The sequence below is a fragment of the Crocodylus siamensis genome, chromosome 4, assembly GCF_052110815.1.
Source record: "Crocodylus siamensis isolate JL-2025a chromosome 4, ASM5211081v1, whole genome shotgun sequence".
Classification (NCBI taxonomy): Eukaryota; Metazoa; Chordata; order Crocodylia; family Crocodylidae; genus Crocodylus; species Crocodylus siamensis.
In genome coordinates, this window is record NC_143398.1 from 123,835,309 (window position 1) to 123,859,764 (window position 24,456).

Genomic DNA, 24,456 nt, shown 5'->3' on the forward strand with positions numbered 1-24,456 from the left:
GGCTCTGATTTTCCAAAGCCATTGATCATCCACCCTATGAATATCAAGCTTCTTTGAAATAATTTAACTTTGGTACTCAAAATAACTGGTCTTTTCTGGAAAAAAATCTAGAACTCGATGATTAGCCTGTATAGAAATAAGCATTGGTAAAAACAAATCCTGTTATCATATTATAAACTTTTCATTGTTGTTACTGGACTTTAATCCTTTCAGTTGTCAAGAGTCTATCTTTCTTTCTTTTTAGGATTATCTGGGTGCCTGTATAGTTCTTACTGCAGCTGTTGCTTCCATCAAAGAAGGGCCAAAGTCTGGTTTTGTGGGGCTAGGTCTCCTTTATGCCCTAACGGTATGTATCATAGCAAACCTTAAAACTTTGAGACCAATATACTAGACTAAGGATGGTTTAAAAAAAATACCCACCCCACCACATACACACATGCACATAAGCATGCATGTGCACGCAATTATCTTCCAACTTTCATAATCTTGAAAGAAACAATCTTGCAAATAATGGATTCAGGCCAAAGTTGAGCAAGTTCAGGACAACTTGGACTTGCTTCATGGTTTATGAGCCAATTAAAAAACCACAAAGATTCCCAGGCCCTGCGTGCTCCCAAGGAGAGAAAGAACATTATAAGCATATACAAGGCTCTTCTGTGCACTCAGCTTTTGCACAAGCCAGTGCTACCAAAGCTATGTATGGTGAAACCTGGCTTAAATAACTATCCAACACACTACCCCAATAAGTGGCATAAGAAACCTGACATTTATGTGAAGACTAAATAAAAGTATTTTCAGAATACTTGAGCTCACTGAAAAATTAGACATGACATATCCACATTTTGTGAAATTAGTCAAATGCCAAACCTTGTCTTCAACCCATTTTTAAATGTGAATCCAGATATTGGGGGACAGGTTTGGGTTTGGTATCTATGGGGCTGGTATCTATGGGTCATCCACTGAGAAATGTAAAGGAGGAAAGATTTTTGCTTTGGGCTTGGGTGAAGTAAACGAGCCCTCGACTGCGGGAACTCTTCTTTCCCTATCTCTCAAATAGTTCAAGTTTACTGGCCATCACTGCAAACTGCAGGACACATTTCTTACCCTTGCTTATGCAGGGATGGGTGACGGGTATGCTGGGTAGGAACAGGGTAAGACTAGCAAATTTTTGCTGTATTGATATTGTTGTGGGGTTATCATTTGACCCAGGCTGATTGATGGGTCTATTTACTACTGTGTTTTAAAAATTTATTACAGTAGCATAGCAGAGAAGGAGCACTCTGTAGAAGAGAAAAATAATTGAGTAAATGGCTGGCATGGCAGAAAGCAGGCTGAAACATGCAGCTTATATGGCATAGACAATAGGGAGTGTGACTGGAATGCTTCTTCATTGTGGGGAGGAGCAGGTACTGGTGCAGCACTAAGACTGGGCCTTATGCTGGCCAATATGAAGCCAGAGCAGGAGAATGCTCAACAGCACCCAGGAGAGCCTTAAATCATATTTGCAGTGCCATACCAGCACAACAGGAGCCTGCCAGGGGCTTAGGGTCTGCTCCAATATGCTTTACCTTCACACTGGAATTCTTTTTACTAGTGTTGTTCAGTTAGCACAGAGTGGTAGTAGGCAAGAGAATAGAATTACACCAGTGAACATAATCCTCGCTTGAAAGATAAAGCCAAGCTGGACTGACCTCTCTAGGGTGCAAAAGCCTGGAGACACTGATCTACCAGTGTCCCTTTCTCTACCTTGCTGGTTTAATCCAAAGGAAAGGCAGGTGCCAGTAAGTTTGGAACCAGGTTGGCTGCAGAAAGTGCTGGAGCAAGGGAGATCATCCATTTGTCTGTCTATCGAAGCTCCACTCCTAGACTGCCTGCTGACCATGTTTAAAGAGCCCAGTCTACCTTATCATGAAGCAGACTTCAGTTCCACAACTTCTTGGCAGCATTTCCTCCACTGGGGTAAGGTTAATACCCCTCTCTAAGGTCTGTTCTGCATGAAGCCATTGGCATTCTAGAGGTCAGCAGGTTATTTTACTGCTGCGCAGCACTCCATGATAAGAGTTGCAGGTAGTTCCATCTACTGTAAATTATGGTAGCTAAGGTTTAGCTATTTGGTACTTATGCTGTGAGTGAAAACAAAAGCAGAACAAATCAGCCATTAACTGAAGTTTGATCACTCAGTTGTGGGTTCTCTCTGTCTGCCCTATCACATCACAAATTTTTGATATGGCTTGACTAGTGGTTGTTCCCCTCTTGATAGATTTTCAGTTCTTTCTCTTTGGGGTCCTAACAATGTTCTGATGTGGATGAAAGCAAAGTGCTTCTCTTGTTGCTCTTTCTGTAGTGATTGCGCAGCTGTGGTGCAAATTTAAAGGAAGTGCAAAGCTCCTTGGATGCCAGGCTTTTTTCTCAAATGCCCCATAGTTATGATTACTAGGGGTGTGTGAAACAGGCCCTATTCGATTTGAATTCACATTTGGCCTGAATAAGGAACAGTGATTCAGTTAATTGATTTGGATCACTGTCCCCAGTCAGATTCGGCTGAATCCAAATATGAGGATTCAGTGCTTATTCGGAGAATCAGTGATTCGGACATAGACGCAGCTTTAAATGTTTTTTCTACATACCTCTAGGTACCAGGCACAGCTCATGAACGCTGTGATGCCAAGGCGGATGGAGCATCCCACAGGAGCATGGGAGGGCTCCCTGCATGCTTAGTGGCAAACCCAGAAGTGGACTGGAAATAGTTCCAGTCCACTTCCAGGTCCACTGGCGAGCACACTGGGGGCCCTCCTGCACCTCTCCAGCTTGGCTGTTGGCTGCAGGGGGACCCCAGGTGCCCCCCCAGACCCAGGAGGCACCAGTCGTCAAGCTGGGGTGGGCACGGGCCCCCCCCCCCACGTGCTCCCCAGCAGACCCAGAAGTAGATCAGAAGTGCTTCTGGTCCACTTCCAGGTCTGCTGCCAAGTGTGCTGGAACCCACCCCCGTGCTTTCGTGGGACGCTCCATCCGCCCACCATCACAGCATTCACGAGCTGTCTGGTACCTTTAGGTATCAAGAAAAAATATTTAAAGCTATGTCTATGTCCAAATCTTTCCAAATCTCTCTCAATCAATTTTCATAGATTTCATAGACATTAGGGCTGGAAGGGACCTTGGGAGATCATCGAGTCCAGCCCCCTGCCCAAAGGGCAGGAAGTCAGCTGGGGTCATAGGATCCCAGCAAGATAAGCATCCAATTTACTCTTGAAGGTGTTCAATGTAGGTGCTTGAACCACCTCCGCTGGCAGACTGTTCCAGACCTTGGGGGCTTGGACAGTAAAGAAATTCTTCCTTATGTCCAGCCTGAAACTGTCTTGCAGGAGTTTGTGACCGTTCGACCTCATCATCTCTTGGGGCGCTCTGGTGAACAAACGTTCCCCCAGATCCTGGTGGTCACCCCGATAAACTTATAGGTGGCCAACAGATCACCCCTGAGCCTGCGCTTTTCCAGGCTAAAGAGTCCCATGGCTCTCAGCCTGTCATCGTAAGATCTGGTTTCCTGACCCCTGATTATGCGCGTGGCTCTCCTCTGCACTCTCTCAAGCTTCTCCACATCCTTTTTGAATTGTGGAGCCCAAAACTGGACACAGTACTCCAGCTGCGGCCTCACCAAGGCCGAGTACAAGGGGAGAATGACGTCCCGGGATTTGCTCGAGAAGCATCTATGGATGCAAGCCAGCGTTTTGGTCGCTTTACTAGCCGCAGCATCGCATTGCAGGCTCATGTTCATCTTGTGGTCAATGACGACCCCCAAGTCTCTTTCTTCAACGTAGCACTGCTGAGCCTATAAGGAAGCTGCAGGTTTTTCCTCCCAAGGTGGAGAACCTTAAATTTTTCGGTGATTTGGAGGGTTCCAATTTGATTCAGAGAGATTTAAGGGTCTCCTGAGTTGATGTGGATTGGAGATTCGGCTACCGAATCAGGCCAAATCTCCGCTGAATCAAATCCGCTACCAAAGCTTTGTATAGCCCTAATGATCACCATTTGCCATTCCGTAGACAATACATTTCTACACAAGCACAAATCAAGGAAGCACATTGATTTCAGTAAATGGAAATATTAGAAAGTAGGGCTGTGTGAAACAGCAGCATTCCATTTTGACCAGTGTTTTGATGGAACAGTGTTCGTTTCAAATTTTGTTTTGATTTGAAATCGCTGTTCTATTTTGTTCTGTCGAAATGGCGAAACTGTTACGACGTTTCACCCATGGGATATAATAGGGAAGGACAAAACAGCCTATAACTTTGTTATATCTCATTTGATTTGGATGAAACTTGCAGGAATGGTAGCCCCTTCTGCGGGCATGAATCCTGCCAAGTTTTAAGGAGATAGGTGCAGGAGGTTTGGGGAAACTTCACCCCAACATTTTGAAATCAAAACTTGTGTCACATGTAGGTGTTAAGCCACAGTGGGGTCAAAACTGCAGGCATGCTAACCCCTGCTGAGGCCACAAAGTCTGCCAAGTTTCAAGGAGATAGGTGCAGGAGCTTGGGGGAAACTGTACCTCAAGCTGCGGACAAGCAAAACTCGTGACATGGGTGACACTGTGTGTGTTAAGGTGCAGCAGGATGAAAGCTGCAGGCCTGCTAGCCCCTGCTGAGGCCATGAAGCCTGCCAGCTTTCACGGAGATAGGTGCAGGGGGAGTCTGGGTTTTGGGGCCCTGCACCTCTAGCTGCTGACAGGCAAAACTCATGTCATGGGTACTTGGGCAACTGACTGTCTCTGTCTTGGGACAAAAGCAGTTCCCAGCTCTGTATTGATTCTTTCCTCTCTTTTGTCTGTGGTTTCCTTGCTCATTAACTCATTATCCTCACTAGCTACTGTATTACACAATCAATCATGATTCACTCAGGGACCAGCTCAATACACAGTAGCTAGCTAGGATAACAAGTTGAAACAGTGCTGAAACAAAACTGGCAGGGAAATTTTGCACAGCCCTATTAGAAAATTGAAAGTGGGTTTAGCAGGTTTTGAAATGGCCAGGGAATTACTTTGCATTTATTCTTAGGAGTTGTTCTTTATTATGTTGGCTAACTGCTAAGGACTTTGTACTGACATTACAGTATATTTCAGTGCTCAGTGCACATTATTTACTCTAAAGCTTCAGTACTTGTTAAGTGGAGAATTAGTAGAACTGAATGATTTATTCAAAATACATTTCTTATTTGGCAGATTTAGTTCTTTTTCCCATTTGCAAATGAACCACAAAGCATTCACCCCTTTCTTTTTTCATGCATAGAACCATAGCCTATGGTTGTCTATGATCTTGGTTCAATGGAAATCAGTGCTGACATTTTTAAATCTGCACTGAGGTATCTAAATAAGTGGCCGTTTTCAAATGCAATGAGCCCCTAAAATCAGGCCAGTTTTCTAAGCACAGATTTAAATATGGATTTAGGAGCTGAACTTTAGGAAATTATTTTTAAAATTTCAGTATGTGATTCTTGGTTAAGATTTTCAGAAATGTATCTGTGGGTATTTTACTTTATCATTGGCAGTAGAGCCATTTCAACCGTCTGTTCCTGAAGCATTTGGAAATAATGGGACTACTGCATTTTTCAGATGAAAAGCTCATTATTTATTATAACCCTTCATTTTCTATATTTCAGTTCCCCAAATTAGAACATTATAGGAGCAGCATTCATTATACTGTTGTAGGTATAGAGATGAAATATGCTCTAGGGCAGTGGTCTCCAAACTTTTTTGATTGCGCACCCCTATCAGTAAAAAATTTTTGAGCACACCCCCCCAGTATATGTATATTTATATAAATAGAAATAGAAGTTCTAATATTTTCTTCCCGCACCCCAATGGATCGTCTTGCACACCCCCTGGGGTGCGCGCACCCCACTCTGGAGACCACTGGTCTAATGCATGGGTTTGGTTTATAAACAACTTTCAGAGAGTTACAGCGCTTTCCCTTTCTTTATGGCCAGAAATTCATGGCATCTGGATCTTGAAATATTTTTCTTTTACTACAAGGAGTAGTGGTACAGGAAAGGTTGAGACAAGCACTAGTCAAAAATTCTGGAAGAAATATTTTTCCATCTACAAAAAAAATCTTTGCAATCATGGGAAAATTTTTGAAACAACGTTTCTTTTTGATTTAAAATGTTTTACATTCTTCAATTGCCAAAAATACACACACACACACAAACTTGGTTTTAATTGAAAACCTAAACTACAAATAAAATTAATATTTTATTAATATTCTTATTTTAGACATTTTTTTCTAAGTAAATGTATTAATTCTTAGTCAGCTGTGGTTGAGAACCACTGGTATAGTGATTAAAGTACAGCAATAGGTATCTGAGTTGTTTCTGGTTCTGCCTCTGACCTGTGACCTTCAACCTGTTAAAGACAACATTTTCCCAAAAAGCCGATTGGGTTTCATTGTTTTGGGGCACCCAATTTAAGAAACCTTGGCCACTGACAACTGGAAACCCAAAAATAGAAATTCCTGAAGGCAGCAACTACCTTGAACATGCTCGATTCCCTTTTATGCTTCCATTTCACAAAATGAGGGTACTAATAGAGAGCAGTAAATTTTTGAGGCATCATAGTTTGGGATAAAAGCAGGAGTAAAGAAACGGGGGCAACAGGCTGGCTTGACAAATCTACCACATTGATGGACAGGTTTTACATTGGTGGGACTACATTGAACTCAGTATGGTGAATCATGTCTAAAGTTTTTACTGTTTATAGTAAACTTTACCCAGAAGCTAATAAATTAACATACACAGGCTGTATGTGAAATGTTTTCTCCTTTTCATATTATGATGCAGATAACCAACTATTTGAACTGGGTTGTGAGAAATCTGGCTGATTTAGAGGTGCAAATGGGTGCAGTGAAGAAAGTGAACAGCCTCCTGAACATGGAGTCTGAGAACTACGATGGCACCTTGGGTATCGTATTTTATTCTTTTTTATCTTCTGCTGGTACCAGAATGACAAAAAAATCCCATTTTTTCTTTTGGGCATGTTGAACCAAAGGTCCTCATTTACATGGGTGCTCTCCAATTGACCTCAGTGGGGCTCCAGAGACATAACTTCTAGCAGAGTTTGGGTCTCTGTTTAAGGTGGACCCATACTAGCCAACAGTAAAAAATTGCAGTGTCACAGGTATGACAGGTTGGTCACAAGAGTGTTCTAGTTCCAAATAGGTTCTCAGCACAGGTGCTGGACAAGACAGTAAATGGAACCAACCTGACAAAATCTTCATGACAATATCGCAAGGGCGGGCAATTCTTTCGGGCAGAGGGCCACTTACTGAGTTTTGGCAAGCCATTGAGGGCCGCATGACAGGCAGCCCAGGGCAGATAAATATTAATTTTCTAAATTTTTTAGGAACCCCGTGGGCCAGATAGAATGGCCTGGTGGGCCGCATCCAGCTTCCGGGCCACATTTTGCCCACCCCTGCATATCACAATGCAGCACCTGGTCAAGTATCCAGGCAGACTACTATAATATTCACTAGACACATATGCCCAGCTTTATTTTGATCTCACACTATGCTGTACACTAGTATAATATCATAAATAGACATGGAAATACTTCTTCTTTAGGTTGGGTCTGTGAGATCTGTGTGTGACGCATGCTTCTTAAGGGAAGGAGCTGTGGTGGCAAATTAAGGGAAGTGGGAAAAAATCATATTTTCCATTCAAGATGGTTTTTAAAAGAAGCCCCCTTCAGGACTCCTTGGCAATTGCCAGAAGTTCCAGTGAAACATGTCTTCCTCACTAAAGCTGTTCTTCCCCTCCTACAAGCCCAAAATACGGAATTACACAGTAGTCCATAGCCATTAAGGTGCTGCCCGCTTAAGGGGCTAAAAAAAGCACAAGCTGTTTGCTTGCTCTGACAGGTATTGCATACTGTGTTCTTTTTCTAAGTAAGGCAGTGCCCCAAATGTCCACTAACTCAGAACAGTCACCTCCTTACAGATACTGAGATACCCACCCCAAATAGGGGAAAATAGGGAAAACGCTCTAACTGACACATATTTTGAAATCTCTAGACTTTGGCACATGGGCTACAGGACAGAAATGTTTGAAGGAATAAGACCTCAGCAACACCTTCAGTGTACATTGTCAGAGAGAGAGTTTAGTTTTGGGTTGTTTTTAGTTTTGAGGGAAGAAATTATGAAAACAGTAAAATGGGCAGTGTAATGTTGAACTCAGAGGTGGAAGTAGCTGTTTGTTGGGATTTTCCAAGAAACTTCCAAGTGGTAGGCATCCAAAGCCCATTGAAGGCCAATCGGAGTTTGATACTTAACTTCTTTGGGCTCCTTTAGAAACTCCAGCCTCATGGGGCTTAACTGCATATTCATAAACCTGACTGAAAAATGATCTAAAGTAAAGTCAAGACCTCAAGTTGCAAAGCAGGAACAACATACCTTTCTGTATTGCTTTTTCTGTGTCAGTGCCAAATTCTTTCCTGTTTCCTTCTCCTCTTCCCAAATCAATGCTAAAAAACACTTTAATATTTACCCTCTCATCAGGTGCATCAAATGTGCAATTAATGTGAAGCAATAAACTCTGGAGCAATTTGAGCCAGAGTAAACTACTCTCAGGCACAGCATATACATATGCACCCAGGACAGCACCAATTTGTACCAGGGTGGAGCAAGCCCAGGCTAGCAGCAAGTACAGGGTAGGAGGGTAGCCCCAGGGTCCAGCTGGTGGTGAAGGGCAGTAGAGGGGCTCACTACTGGAGGAGCCACGTGGCTAGGTAGCAGGCAGGAGTTTGGTCCTCAGCTGGTTGGTTTGACTGAGCACAATTTCCACGTGTAGCCAGTGTCTCCATATGTGTTTAATCAGAGTTAATTACCCCAGCATAAGATAGTATTGTCCCCAACAGTACTATCTTACTGCTGCATTAATTAGTTTACTGCAGCCTAATGCCATTGCATATATAGACAGAGACGTTTTACTCTACAGCTAATTGGTCTATTCCATAGTTAAGCATATTTGTAGATGTGGCCATCCTGTGTGTCAGGATCTGGATGTTCAGTGCTAATGTCCCTGCTAGTACTCAGCTGCATGAGGAAACAGTGCTAGTACAAGATGCATTCTTACCTAATGCCATATTCCTTTGTCCCATTTGCAACAGGCTTTTTACTGTTATTTCAGATAGATGCATAGTAAAGGGTAAACCAGAATAAGAGCATTTGCCTTTATTTACTGTCACTATTTCAGATGCTTCTCAAATCCCAAAAGACTGGCCCCAAGAGGGGGAAATCAAGATTGAAGATTTGTGTGTCCGATATGAAAACAACCTGAAGCCTGTTCTCAAGCATGTCAAGGCTTACATCAAACCAGGACAGAAGGTATAGTGGATGATATCATCTTCACTTGATTATGCCTTGATGGTAGCTTTTGCTTTGTGTGGACAACACATTAGCAATAACAGTTGTATTAATATTTGAATGTACACACAAGCCCAACATTTTTTCAGTATCTAAATATTGAGTTTGGCCTGCCCAAGGGTCAGGGATCTGTCTTCACTTTTGCCACAGGCAACTCGTGTGGCTGATATTTTGGAGAAAAGGTGTGTGTTACGAGTGCGAAAATATAGTTTTGCTTAAATTTTGCTGATGGAAAATCAATACAGGGTACCCTTGCCATTCGCAGGGGATATGTTCTTATATCCCCCTCAAATAATGAAATCTGCGAATAAGGCATTGCATTCATGAACGCAGTGGGTGATTATGAACGCAGTGCCTCCGGCAGCTGAAGGGAGCAGGCATGGCTCTGGTGGCAATGGCTCCGTGGCAGGAACCTGGCAATGACGGTGGGAGCCTGGCGGTAGCAAGCGCAGAGCTCCCGAGGAGCTCCGGTAAGTGTTTAAAGTGTATTTAAAATGCAGGTTCGGCATTTGTGAATATTTGAAACCGCAAATGCCAAACCTGCGAATAACAAAGGTTTCCTGTATTTCTCTGCAAATTTGACTTTTTCTCTGTGGAATTTTCACAGAAATTGTATTTTCCATTGGAATATTATTAATATATTAATATTATATATTATATTTCTGCTTTTGCTCTCACTTTTGGCAACCATTGTGATGTGTAGTATGTTTTGACAAATTTTCTATTCAGTGTTGTAGCACTCGGGGATTTGTTCTAGCTCACTTGGGTATTTCAGACATTAGATTGTAGCACTACTGTATAAAGCACAAGCAGAAAAAGAGAAATTATTTGTAAGAACGCATCATACTATGTCCATATATAGCAGCCTAAATGCACTGATTTAAAGAATACATTTCCTCTTGCTGATAGCTACAGAAATGCAATAGGGAATCAAGGTCAGAATCATGGTGGCCTCCAGTCTGCATTGCCACTGAAGCCCTTGGCAAATAATTGTTATTCCTTATGTTTCTCAGAACTGATAATAGCCCTATTTTAAATGCTCTGAATATGAGTGCATTGGAGAGTATATCTCCTTGTACCCTTCCCCATCCTTCCATACCTTGTGTGTTTAAGAGGGCCTGTTGCTTTAATGGGGGTTATTGGGGTTTTTTGCTGTTATTGGTTAAAATAACTTGTTTCAAAATCATTTGAGTAGGGTTTACAGTTCCTTTCCACCATGATCTTGAGAAAAATAACAGTTTAAGTTTGTTTTGCAGGTTGGGATCTGTGGCCGCACAGGGAGTGGAAAATCATCATTGTCTTTGGCTTTCTTCAGAATGGTGGACATCTTTGATGGTTAGTTGCTATGGATCCCTCACTGGAACTTGCTGTTACTCCCCAACTGCTACCACTATATCCTCCCTCCATTTCTTTGGAAAAAGCAAGCAAACCGTCTTATACACTTTCAGGACACTTAGTTTGAATTAGGTTTATTCTGCCCAATACTTCATATGCCAAGTGCCTCTTGGGAGAGTCTACAGGAGATGTTTGCTGTACAGTTGATTAACTCACTGTCTACATGTGTATCCCTATTACAGCACATGAAAGTAATAAACTCTGCAGCAGGGTAGGACTTGTAAATGCAAGTACTATGCTCCTCCAGAGTCTTTTGTGCACAGTAGCGTGTATGTAGATGCTGAGCTGCTTGGGTGGGGCATGAGGGTGCTTCAGTGCAGGGATTGCCTGCCAGATGGCAGGCTGACCCCTGGGGACCCGGGTGAATATGCTGTGGTCCAGGTGCACATGTAAACTACATTCCCAGGAGCAATGAACTGTAGAGCAATAAGTGCCACAGTTTATTGCTGCACGTTAGTGGCAAATGTAGATGTGCCCCTTAAGAGCTATTAGAGAAGGTCTCTACTTATTGTAGAATCTAGTGTAAGACCCTTTATAATCTGACAGAATAACGTCCTGTTTCTAAATGGAAAGAAAAAATATCTAACTCTGGTCTCTCCCTATAAATGTATCCCTACTGAATAACTACATTAAAAGAAAGGAGCTGAGTTCTGGGAAAATAGAAACTGGTATGCCGTAAAGGTACTCCCTTGACATTAAAAAAAAAAAATATTGCCATTTTCCAGTTACAGCAGAAGCCCAGGATGATTTTGTAATATTCGTATTTCTATGGCATATCATCCTCCTATGTATCATATGGAATATGTATGGAACGTCAGCCAGCACAATCCAGTAAGATGTAGGAGGATAAGTACATCAGCTGGATTAATTTAAGTCAGTCATCTTGGTCTGTGTCTGCATAGCACCTCAAACATTGGAGTCCTGGGACCTGACTGAGGTTCCTAGGTGCTACAATGATACAAATAATAAACGTTAATTGTTTTATGCCTATCCTTTTCTATTTCATCAACACTTTACTTCCTTTACGCCTCTCACTCTTCTATTGTCTCAGTCTTCTATTTCTACTCTTCCTATATCTCTGAATTGTTGCCTTAGAAAGGCATTCCATTTCCTCTCAGGTTTTCTTGACTTTCATCTCTCTCTACTGTCTGTTGTCTATGTCTCCCCCTTTTTTCAATGTTAGGCAGTATCTAGTCCCACTGCCCCCATCTTTTCTCTGGGTCTATATGAAATCTTAGACCTGTTAAAGTCTTTGGTAAGTGACACCTAACTTAAGTAGAGCTAGGATTCCACCCACTCTGTCCATCTCATTCCTCCATTCTCTTGTATCTGTTACATTTCATACTTACTTATATTCTCTGGTATCACCCCTTGCAGCATCTCACATGTTCTTGTTCCTCTTAAGGAGCTGATCTGTCTTACACCCCATGCCCCAGGCCCCTCTGTCTCTGCATCCTGCCATTTCACCCCCTTATTTCTGTCCCTGTTTCCTCTGTTTCCTTTCCACTCTGCCTATGCCACCCAGGCATTCTTATTTCCAATTTTTCCTCCAATCAACCTGTTTTCCCTTACACATTGCATCTTCCTGCTCACTAGCACACCATCTTTCTTCCCCCATCTCCTCTTTCCCAGGCTTCTACCCTCATATATGAGAAAAAGGTGATGGTCAAGTTGCTATTGTTGATGGATGGTAACTGATGGATGGACTGACCCTCTGAAAGCATTTTTAAATAGTCAGACTTTGGTGAGGGTGAAATTCTGAACCTAGAGAGCTTCAAGCATGTTGGTCAACCCATGGGAGTCAAACTCTGCATGTGCCCAAGTGTTTCACTAGATCGGGGCTAGGATATTCAACACCATGCAGTATACAACTCTCTGTGTTTTACAAATAACATAGTGATGAAACTGGATGTTACAGAAACAGCAGCTCTCAGTAGCTTTGGATTTCTTTATATTTATCATTTTCTGGGTCAGGGCTGGTCCTTTCTGTTTTTAGGACATAAGGCAAACAGACTCAGAATATTAATATCTGCTTATTTCCATGTTGGGTGCAGTACAGAGCACAACAGGTGCTCCAACAGAAACTGCTCATCACAGAGAAAGAGTCTTTCTTGGGGATCACCAGGGCAAATATAAATGGAACCCAGTGTCTGAAAACCATTGATATACCTGGCCCTGTTCCCTCCCTAGGAGCTATGAGAAGTTCTTGTGTGCTGGGAAATTGAAGGGTTGCAATTGCAGCCAGATGTTTTGCAGAGGTTTCAGGAGTGTCACCTTTTTATGTCCTTCCTGTCTGTTCCTATTTACAAAGCAGCCAATCCCAATCTAGCCTGCAAATTTTTTTCCCCCTGAATGCTAAAGGTTGCCTCATCTGACATGCCATAGATTGGCTTGTCAGGTCAAATCTATAAAGTTTATTGGCCTGATGGGCTAATGGAATTTCTGTACATTAGTGACCACCACAGCTATTGCATGTAGCTTCCTTTATTGAAATGCCATGCCAGGAAGGCATGTACTTCCATTGCTTTTTTTGGTCAGCTGAACCTAAGTGTAATTCATAATTTATACTTAGGTGAGACCTATATATGGAATCTGGAAAAATGATTTTAACATGACTGAGTTTGGGTGCATTTTTAAATTCACTGAGTCATCTCTTATATTTGGATCACTGAGCCGTCTCTTATCTTTGGAAAAGTGTTTCTAGCTTTCTAAGGACAGCAAGGCCTGTATTCATGTTTCATACTATGATTGCTTGAGTGTTGTACACAAAATAAGCTAGCACAAATTTGAAATAAAATATCCCAATCTGATCCTCACTAAAATCAACAGGAACAGAAGATGGCCCAGGAGCAATTATCTCAACTGCTGTTGTCCTCTCTTCCTCTGCTTGGCTGCAGAGCACAGGATGCTCCATAATTAATTATCCTTTGCATCATTAATCATGTAGCATGAAACCAAAATATTTCCTTTAAGGGACGTAAAAAAAGGAGAGAGATGATAGTGTCTGTCATCAATAAGCAGAATTTCCCCTGGGTTGTTTTATTTTACGCAATGTTTATTTCATATCTTTATTGTATATGATACTTAGATTATATTTATTGTATACCTTCCACATGTTTATATCACAGCTGAGGGGATGCAAAGTCATTCTCAGAGTTTGGAGGCTAGCCCAAATCCAAACAAGCTTCTGCTTGTGATTAATTTTGGTGTTGTCTGCTTAGAAATAGCACAATACTTGCAAGCTTATAAAATATGTATTATTCCAACAGGGAGGATTGTGATTGATGGAATAGACATTAGTAAATTACCCCTGCACACCCTCCGCTCCCGACTGTCAATTATTCTCCAAGATCCTGTGCTGTTCAGTGGTTCCATTCGGTGCGTATTACTTTTTGCTGTGTGAATTGTAAAGTTGTATGGGTTCTGCATCAGAGATGGTACCACAGAAGCCATCCAGGAGATGGGGATGAGGGGAATGGGAGAAGACCTTCTATGCCTACTTCTGGCTATGCAAAATCTGTGAGTAACATTTAGCTGTAGCACTGCCTTGGACTAGACCAGGGTGTTTGGTCTTGAAATCTGCTCACTAAGCCTTTTATTCTTTCCCTGGCACTGGCAGCTTTAATTTGGATCCAGAGTGCAAGTGCACTGATGATAGACTTTGGGAAGCTCTGGAGATTGCTCAGCTGAAGAACATGGTGAAGTCATTGCCAGGCGGCCTAGGTATGACTGAACCGAGCACTCATGAATTCATGGCAGCGCATAAAAAGACCAACATATACATGCAAAGAACGTTTTGATTTTTGAATGTCTTGTTGTAGGCTTAGGAGAGTGTGATATATAGCCTGACTTTGAGTTACTCTGTAAGAGGGTTGCAAGTGCTTGGTGAATATTCCAAAAGTATACCGATATACCTCTCATACTGCTGACTGATGGTTTAGTTTTGCACTGATTTCTATTAAATGTTAGTACAGTACATCAGCAGGTGGGCCTGGGGGGACTAGTAGTCAGATGGTTAAAAGCTGTTTTACAATTCTGTTTCAACAGTAAAATCTGTGATTGCCACATGAAGGCCCAACAGCTGTGTCTCCTAATTATGTCACTGATCAAGCATTTTCCTTTTTATTTCAGGTTTGGTTCATGAAGGAAAGCCACTTATATATGTTACACATTATTAAATATGATATGCTTTCCCAAGTTTGTTAAGTCCTCAGTCCATGATTGTGTAATATAATATATTGCCCTGAAGTCTGTGGTCCCAGCAGCTGTACTCAGTCTTCTCAATATCACTGTAGTCCAGTGCTCAGCACAGATCAGCTTGTAACATATTGCAGGAATATCATTTGATGTTTCAACAGTTCTTGAGCACAGGTTTTCTGGCTTATACTGCAAATCACTTGGGGCACTGTTGTTGTATTTCATAAGTATACTTAGCTGAATAACATCTTTAGGCAACAGCATTTCAATAACTTAAAACCCTGAACCTAACTTTGTTATAGATGCGATGGTAACAGAAGGAGGAGAGAATTTCAGTGTGGGTCAAAGACAGCTCTTCTGTTTAGCCAGAGCCTTTGTTCGTAAGAGCAGCATCCTCATCATGGATGAAGCCACAGCTTCTATTGACATGGCCACAGTGAGTATGCCAGCTATACTGCTACTAGAGCCAGTTGATATGTCTTATGAGAGGCAAGAAGGCACTTTGAGCTGAAAACTCACACCTTTGGTACAGTCTTGGTATCTATCTTGTAGCTATTTTTTGGTTATGTTAATTTTCATTTTGATGTCTGTGGTGTGGGGAGAAATGTAAAAAAATAGGCCTGGTATTAAGGGTCTTACTACATGACATAATTGAGGGTCTGTACTATAGTGTGTCCTTGCAGAGATGCTCCTGAGTATGCCTCATCCAACCGTTCCTTCCCCCACATGCCACACCTAGAAAGGTATTGATGAGGTTACTTGCTCCAGGACAGCCCCCCAGTGATTGATCTCAGTCTCTGGAGTGCTTCAGTGCAGCTGCCGGAGACATGCTACATGAGCCTTACTGACACATCATATTTTCTCACATATAACATGCCCCAAATATTATACATACCCTAGTTTTGACAGACGACTTGAAGAAAAAATATTTGTACCTTGCAGCACAGGTACCTGATCCAGTGCACTGAGTTTGGGGTCATGTGCCCAGTCTGGCCTCAGCCTGACCCAGTGTACCAGCCCAGTCTAGTGTGCAGGGCCTCATTCAGGGGTCTGGAGATTTGGCAGCAGAGGAGAAGTGACACGATTAGTTGCTGTGCATTGTCAACATTCCACCACTGCCAAATCTCCAGACTCCTAGGGATCTATATTTCTTGCAAATAATGCACACTCCAATTTCTCCCAGCTGGTTTTGGGGAAGGTGTGTGTTTTAGATAAGAAAATATGGTATTTCTAAATGTGGAATGCATAGCAGGAGTAGGTGGGTGGGACACACTTATGAGTATCCTGGTTGGGACAAGCTGCCATTACAATATAGACCTACCCAGGCACATAGATAGAAGGCACCAAACTATGTGGTCATGAGTCCTTGACAATGAAAAAGACACACACTGTAAAGAGATGTAAAACCCTGAATAACTTTTGGGCCTTTTTCTTTCGCAGGAAAACATATTGCAGAAGGTTGTGATGACTGCCTTTGCAGACCGCACAGTTGTAACGATAGCTGTAAGTATGACCTACAGAAGAAGTGTCTTTTCCTCATTCTTCAGTAGTAAGACTTGCTGTTCACCAGTTAATTGCTGTTTAGAAAACAGACTGAAACTAAAACTCAGCCCAGAACACCTCTGAACTTTAAAGAGGTACAAAGCACAAACCGAGATCTAACAAATTTAGCAAATACCATATTTACTAAAATACAAAACAAAGGCTTTTTCCCTCAAGTCAGCATTTTGAGGGGGGCAGAAGACCCTCATAATCTCATACAAGGAAACCTTACTAAATGCACTTTCATTAAACTGCTGGCAAAGTAATGGAAAACAACTCTGAAGCTGATTAAATGGGAAGTCTGAGCATCACTGTAAACCACATGGCCCATATGGGTTAACATACTGATGGGAACCATTTTTGGGTTTATTTTTATGTGTGGCCCTTAAAAAAAATGGGCATTTGCTCCCCCAGGAAGGAACAAGCACTAAGCCCATAGGTACTGTAGTACCAGGCTGGCAGTCAGGTTGGTGCTCAGAAAGGATGAAGCCAGCTCCACCAGTGCCAAAAATGCTGATGGGAACCTTTTGTGGGGAGGGGCCTTAAAAAAAATGGATAAGTGATCTTTCCACAGGGAACTGACACCAGCCTGGAGGTACTGGAATACCAGGCCAGCACCAGAAGGGCCAGGGCCAATCCTGACACCTTCCCCTTGATGCCAAACATTGCTACATTAGATCTTAGCCAAAAAAAAAAGCGATGCTGAGGAGAGTCTACCACAAGGATAGTTAGTGCATCCCATCTGACTAAGATATGTGGTAGTGCTAATTGCCTGCAGTTCTCCTCAGCACCAACTCTTTTTCAAGTCTTGGTGAGCCATTACACTGAATAGATTTCATTTTGATTTCTTCACTCCGAAGCTGAGCTGTGCCTTTCATTCCCATTTCCAATTATTCTTGTTTCTTCACTAGCCTTAAATGTCTAGAAAACTACCAAATGGGGGCCTAAACAGTTCATCCAGACCCCTCTGTTTCCCCCCCTTTCAGCCTGTTGCATATGATTAGTGTGGCCCTGCCCTCCAGGAGGTGGAGCAGAACCAGGACCAGGTTGTCCTGTGCCTCATCTGCATATAATTTTTTGAAGGATCCCAAGGCTTGTGACAAGAACACCCATGAGTTTGGGGGGGGGGGGAGGCCTTATTAGCACATGGATCATTTGTGTGGGGTATCTGGAATACAAGCACATACTGATCAGTGCTGAACTATGGGGCCACCATGGCTTGAAATGCTGTTGACTCTGGTGAGGCCCAGCCCAATGAGCTATATGGTAAATCATGATCTCTTTGGCTTTGGACTAATATGGTTCAATGATATATAGTTGTTGTACTATATACTTAGCTGTATATCTAGTTGTATACATAGTTATACCATATACTTGCTTGGCAACAGAGATCCTATGATCCTCCCAACTGATCAAGTGTAGTTATAGGGTGAGGTCTGCCCCTTGCACTCCAGGTGGGAGTAGCTTCCCTAAATGCAGGAAACTTGACTGCACAATTTTCTGGTAGATGAGGACTGTATTCTTACTTTCCCTGTGGATTGCTCCTTGGCCTTTTAGGTAGGAGCAAGCAAGAGTAAGGGGCATCCAACCCCTAAGGACTCCAGGCTTGGGGCTTGTACATAGGATACCTGATATGGATTTGGGGAATATTTAAAGCCCCAGACAGATGAATCTAGGAGGGAGGATACTTGCCTGGTGGTAGAGCCACATAGACTTGAACGACTGACCTCTTCTCAACCAAAATTCAGAATGTGACCATTGGGCTTTGCTGAACAGAATTCAGAACAAAATTGGACCTTGAAACTTTTTTTTAAGTTTGTAATATGTATATAAAGAAGTACAAAAGTGCTGGTTATAAGTGTGTTTATGGAGTACTTTTGCTAAAACTTGCAGCAGTTTCATAAAAGGTAGAGCTACCTGTAGTAATTTGCTTAAATGGTAAATCATGTTTATATCAAGGGCAGTGTTTTCACATTTTCCCCTTACTTCCATGTGCTCAAAAAGAGCAGTGTCTGATCATAAAGAGGAGGAGGGAATGAGGCTATTTAACCCCCTAGATTTGTTTTCCCTGCTGTAGCAATGGGAGGAGGACAAATTCAAGGCAGACCTCTAATAATTAGATACTATAGCTGGAAAACTATAACAAATTTATACATTTTCCACGTACGGAATCTAATTTTTTGGGGGAGTCATCTCATATTCAGGGTTAGCTTAGATTTGAGTAAATACAGTAATGTTCATCTGTATAAAATGGAAAAAGCCAAGAAAGATTTGGGTCTGAAGATTTTGGATCTGAACAACCTGACAGGTTAACAAATGTTGCCTTTGTACCACCATAACATTTTTTATGGTGGCACAAAAGCTAGGTAAGCAGATGTCTATGACCCTTCTTACTTAGGTGGTATGAATTTATGATGCTTTTTTCTGGTTGAGATCCATTAGCTTTAAGGCAGGGGAGCCTGGGCAGCCCAGAGAAGCCCATGCCACCCTGGGCAGGGACTCCTGGGGCTTTAGGGCCCAATCCTGCATGCTGGGATTTCCCATTCCTGGGGCTTGCAGGATCAGGCCCCTGAAGCCCTGGAAGTACCAGTTCAGGTTTGCTGTTTAAGATTCCCTAGGTATGCGACAACACTCTGGGAAAGTCCCAGGGCTGGGACCACCAGCCAGCTGATTTGCAGTCTCAGCCCCAGGACCACACCAGAGCTAGCTTTCCCTGGGGATTTCCCAGGGTGCATCTCTGCAAGTGGGGAACACATTGCCCATTGTCCTGCAGGATCAATGGACAAGACAGTGATAGTGGGTGATGCATGTTTTGCCCAGTGAAGCAGATTAGTGGACACATCCTGGCACTGCTGATCCACTGCATTTGATGACATCTAGTTATACTCTGAACTTTGCCGTGGAGCTCTTATCAACATACAGATTGGTATCCGATTACAAATGTTACCATTGAGCTAAATCTCTCTACTAAACCCAGTTGAAGTACTGGATGCAACTACCACTACTGAACCTTGGTTCAAAATCTGGATTTTGTTACTTACGCCTTTGTACATTTTCTGCAACTGTTGTTTATAATGTGATTTATGAATTTAGCAGCTTTTCTTTGTTACTATAAAGATGTATAAATGGACGTTTTTCAAATTTCACTAAACCCCCCCACCAGGAGAGCTAAACTAAACTTTTATGGGTTGTTTCCTGTTTTTCAACCAGCTCTGTATATAGGCTAGAAGTTCTGTCCATTTGTAAGATGCCTTTAATGCATTTTAAGAGTATGATGACATCCTTACTTAGCAGACAGCTGTTTCATGCCTGAAATAAATGTAAGCTTCAACAGCTGTTTTACTTGTTTTGTCTGAAGTTTTATTTTGAGTTTAGAGAGTAAGATTGGAGTCACAACTGCTAGCTCATTTTTGTGGTTAAGATTCTTGGATGCATAAATGCATAAAATATTATTAACAAGGATTTCCATTCATAAAACTGTCCTTCAGATTCTTGCATGATTGGTGCTATCTCTCCCACTAATATATTATTTATCAGTATCACTGACCTTCTGTTTTCCATATTGGTTTATAAAGGAAATATAGCACTTGTTCATATCTGGCTTCCTTGTTCTTCACAAAGCATTTTATTTAGTTGCCTTCACCTTCTTTTTGGCTGCTCCTTCTTCCTCCCACCTACCTGCCTGTTTTTCTTCTCTTCTTTTCAGCACCGAGTGTCTCAGATCTTGGATGCAGGCATTGTGCTAGTCTTTTCTGATGGTGTTCTAGCTGAGTGTGATACTGCCTCAAACTTGCTCCTCAAAGAGGATGGCCTGTTCACCACTTTGGTGAAGACTCACAAGTAGATTCTGTCAGACCATTCTGGCTCACAAGACTTCAGGCTCTCTGGTAGCTATCTTTAACTCTATTATCTTTAATTCTGCTTCTATTCTTCTGCACAAGCTATTCAGTAACAGTACAAAAAACTGTTTGTTGTATTCAAATACTTTCAAATGTTCATCCATCTTAAACATTAAATCCCTTCCACTGCTCCATTAATTAGACTTGAATTATCCTTTTAGTCTATGAAAAAAAATAAGAATTATTATAAAAGGATTTCATAAATGAATGGAAAGGAGTAACTGAAATGTATCGTCTGTCTCAGTTCTTATCTTAGTGGATATGTGTTCCTTTGACAGAAACACCACAAATCTTCTGGGGTGAGACATTTTAGTTTGTTCCAGCCTATCATTTATTCAAAATGATTTTCAAGTAATGGATTCTTATCCCTTTAGTAATATTGCTATTTGGATTTGATAAGGAGATATGAATCAGCCCCAAGCATAAGTGGGCTGTTAAGTAGCTAACTGCCAGATGATACCAGTTAGTGATGAAACCTTCAAGTTCAAACCAACTTGCCTGAAACAGAGTCCAAATCACTGCATCATCAGTGCAGTCCCTTGAATTTCTGTAGGCATGTCTACATGTGCATTAATGCACCTTAAATTTAGTACCTACAGGCATTTATACATGTACCTTTGTCTGCTCTAACACACCAAAAATCCAGCACATCAGCGCACATCCAGCTGCATCACATACATTTGTATAAAAAGTGAAATGCGCATCAGCGCACAGAAAATGGCAGTGGTGCACCTTAGAACGAAAACACCTTTGATGTGTTTTAGTTCAAAAGCACACCACCACCATTTTCTCAGCGATGACATGCATTTTGCCATGTATACAAATGTATGCGCCGCAGCACATGCATGTGTATAAATACCCTCCAATATGGGGTACTAAATTAATGCACATTAGACTTACCTAATGTGCAGTAGCTCATTTGAACCATTTTTATGTGACAATATGCAGTAGACTATTCTACTGAGCATTAGCGTAATGTCATAGTTTTTTACATGATGCTTTAATGCTCATTAAAATAATCTATGGGGGCATTTCTGGATGACACATTAAAACAGATTTAAAGTGAGTTAAATGTCTTTTGCACTGCTTTAATGGCGTTGCTGTTTGCACGTTCGGCAGTGTATTGTGTGTTAATTCCAGCCGCTGTAGCACATTTGGTGGTGTAATGCACCTTAAATGACTTTGGGACACAGCATATGACTTCGGGGCACTGCAAAGTAAAACATGTCCAAGTAGTTTTAGTTTCCTACCCTACAGCTGTGGAGGGAAGCACTGGGCTCTGTGTGGCTCAAGGGCTGTGCAGGCAGCTCATCAGCAGCCTGAGAAGGCAGGCTCCACAAAAGAGGGGAAAAAAACATGGCAAACCTGATCTTTTTTTTTCCCCCCTCTGGAGCCTGCCTGCCTGAGCTGCACAGGGCCCTGGTGTTTCCTTCTGCAGCTGCAGTACCCCCGGGACTGCCTGAGCTGGGTACCTGTAGGCAGGGGCCCACCACTGCCATGGAGGGAAGCACCAGCCCCCCCGCCCCTGCATCCAGGGACTGCTCTGCCCACCAGCAGCTTGCTCTCCCCTCCCCACCACTGGAGGGACAGGTAAGGTTCAGGCTCCAACATGGGTGTACATGACACGGGGGTTTACTTTGCTCTAAATTAAAGCTTTTTTTTTTTAAAAACCACCACTTCGATTTAGGGAGAATTAAACCCCTGTGTTGTGTTGCCCCTGAGCATTAAAGCACACTTCAAAACTCCCTGTGACATGTAAACTGCATTCTTTACAGAGTATGTGTGGGGCGATGGGGGTGGGACATTGATGTAAATTTAAAACTCAAAACCACATCTAATCTGCATGACCACTAAGACCAAATAACTCTTTTGTAAGACTATGTGTTTGTCTAAGTGTCCTTTGTGGCAGAATGCCACCTCTGTCTCTCCCCAAAAACTCTGCTATGTGACAGTTTGGTTAACATGGTCACTGCAAAGGGCAGACTCTTCTGCCCCATCTCTTCAGGTGACCCTGAGTTATAACCTGAGCTGGATACATTCCTGAGGAAGTAGGGAAACCTGCTCCTTCTGCCTAGGTGACTGGCATCACATACCTGAGTGGGGGGCTTAAACTCCCTATTGTTCTAAGCAATGCCAACCTGACTGGGAGGGGGCTAGAGACCCTGCAACCAGTGATGCATTTCAAATTGGTTGGCTGGCAGGCAATAGGTGCTGGCCTCCATTGAACCAGGTAAATGAGGTCATAAGGGCTATATAAGTTTAGGACTGCCCGGGAGGAAGGGCAGTAGCCATGATGAAAACTCAGAGAGAGAGAAGCTGGACCATCTGAAACCTGCTCTCTCTCTTGAAACTCATGATCAATGAACTGCCTGCCTCCAGAGGGAATCTCCACCTCTACCTGAGATCTAACTAGATATATAGCTTACAGTAACTCAGATGCATGATCAAAGGCTACACAGCCGTGTCAGTTTACTCTGTGGGATTTCTCTGATATTGCTCAACCCTGTATCCTATTCCAAACCTCCTCCTTGTAACCAATAAAATTCTCCTTGGTACCTGGCGTGGGAGTGAGTCTAGATTATGCCTTGGTTCAGCTGACTGAGGGAGACCATTATTTGTGCTTCAGACTGAGGGAAGCACCCCAAGTTCTCGGAGTAGGTCGAGTACCCTCAAGGACTACCAGGCCTGTGTTCCCCAGGGGGCACAGGGCCAGGACCAGTCCAGACCCTGGGCGGTGATGGCGTTACCCCAGGCTAGCGGGTGTGCTCCAGAAAGGGGGTCGGCCAGATGTGAGGCACCCCCAGGGAGGCACTCGGAGCCTAGAAGGTGGTCAGACGCTGTGAGGCAGGTGGCTCAGTGCAGGTGCACCCCCTGCCGGCCTGCCACATCCTTGATCAAAGCTTTCAGAAGAAGGTGTTTACTGGTGGTGCTTTATCTATGCATGACTGGGTTTATTTTTCCAGCAAGCCCAGGAACATAATTCCAGGTGCCCATTTCATCAAACTATGGATGGAGGGCACACAGGGTCTCAGGACCTACTTAACGTCCTGGCCCATGGACCTATAGATCTCAATCCTGTTAACATTCATCCCGTGCTTGACTTTTATGCACTTGGAAAGCCTTTAAGCTCAAAAGGTGCTTTTCAAATACTTCCATAACCATTTTCAAGACTTGAATCTATTTCTTGCAGATTATTTAAGATTTGTCACTATAAGGACCCAATTCCAAAACCACTGATGACAAATTATATCCTCCAATTGATTTCAATGGGCTTTAGACCAGGCCTGAAATGAATACTGTTAATGTAATTTGAATTTCTGTATGGCTTTTTGTTTTACAACAGCATCGCGTTCACACTATTCTGACTGCAGACCTGGTCATCGTGATGAAACGAGGGAACATTTTGGAATACGATACTCCAGAGAACTTGCTCTCCCAGGAAAATGGCATCTTTGCTTCTTTTGTCCGGGCTGATATGTGAAGGGTCACTAGATTGCATGCTGTATTTTTAATACCTTATTAAAAAAAAACAACACGAAATTCAAATATTTTCTATTGGAAGTAGTGTCACTTTAGTCTTTTCAAATATTTTTTTTCTGCACGTTTCTATCTTTAAATAATAAAACCCATTGCACTACATGTATGCCTCAAAGCAATAAAAATGTCACTTTACCAAATGCCATTAAGCTTCTCACATGTAAATTTGCAAGTTTGACTTCATGAAAATTTGGCATTTTCCTTGGATGTTGTTCGTGCAATTTTTGTCGTTGGTAACAAGCAAAAGAATGCTGCCTTTTAGGAATTGAATACAGTACATTGGAACCAGTGATCAAGTAATGTAATGTGTGGTGGGGGCTAAAGAGCACCAGGAATATCTACCCCTAGAAAAAGAATACTGTATATAACAGGGTGCTGACACAAGTGACATTTTGTCACACAATGAGCCACTCGACGTACTCTACAGTCATGCCCTTACAGGAGAGCGTGGTGCTTTAAAAAGGCCCAATCCCATAACA

At 42.5% G+C, this 24,456-nt stretch overlaps 1 protein-coding gene across 4 annotated transcripts in view; it reads left to right on the top strand.

Moving 5' to 3' along the window:
• ABCC9 (ATP binding cassette subfamily C member 9) overlaps positions 1-24,122 on the top strand; it is a 135,051-nt gene extending 110,929 nt beyond the window's left edge. For 2 of the 4 annotated variants that reach the window (XM_090043638.1, XM_090043640.1), the window contains 10 exons: positions 245-346; positions 6,829-6,949; positions 9,238-9,368; positions 10,664-10,742; positions 14,072-14,180; positions 14,422-14,525; positions 15,302-15,435; positions 16,440-16,502; positions 20,248-20,428; positions 23,784-23,986. In XM_090043638.1, the coding sequence (XP_089899764.1) occupies positions 245-346; positions 6,829-6,949; positions 9,238-9,368; positions 10,664-10,742; positions 14,072-14,180; positions 14,422-14,525; positions 15,302-15,435; positions 16,440-16,502; positions 20,248-20,385 (981 nt within the window). In that variant the 3' untranslated portion in view covers positions 20,386-20,428; positions 23,784-23,986. Of the gene's footprint in view, positions 1-244; positions 347-6,828; positions 6,950-9,237; positions 9,369-10,663; positions 10,743-14,071; positions 14,181-14,421; positions 14,526-15,301; positions 15,436-16,439; positions 16,503-20,247; positions 20,429-23,783 lie in introns of all 4 variants that reach the window. The other 2 variants (XM_090043639.1, XM_090043641.1) reach the window with 1 other exon arrangement.
• The last annotated feature ends 334 nt before the right edge of the window (positions 24,123-24,456 follow it).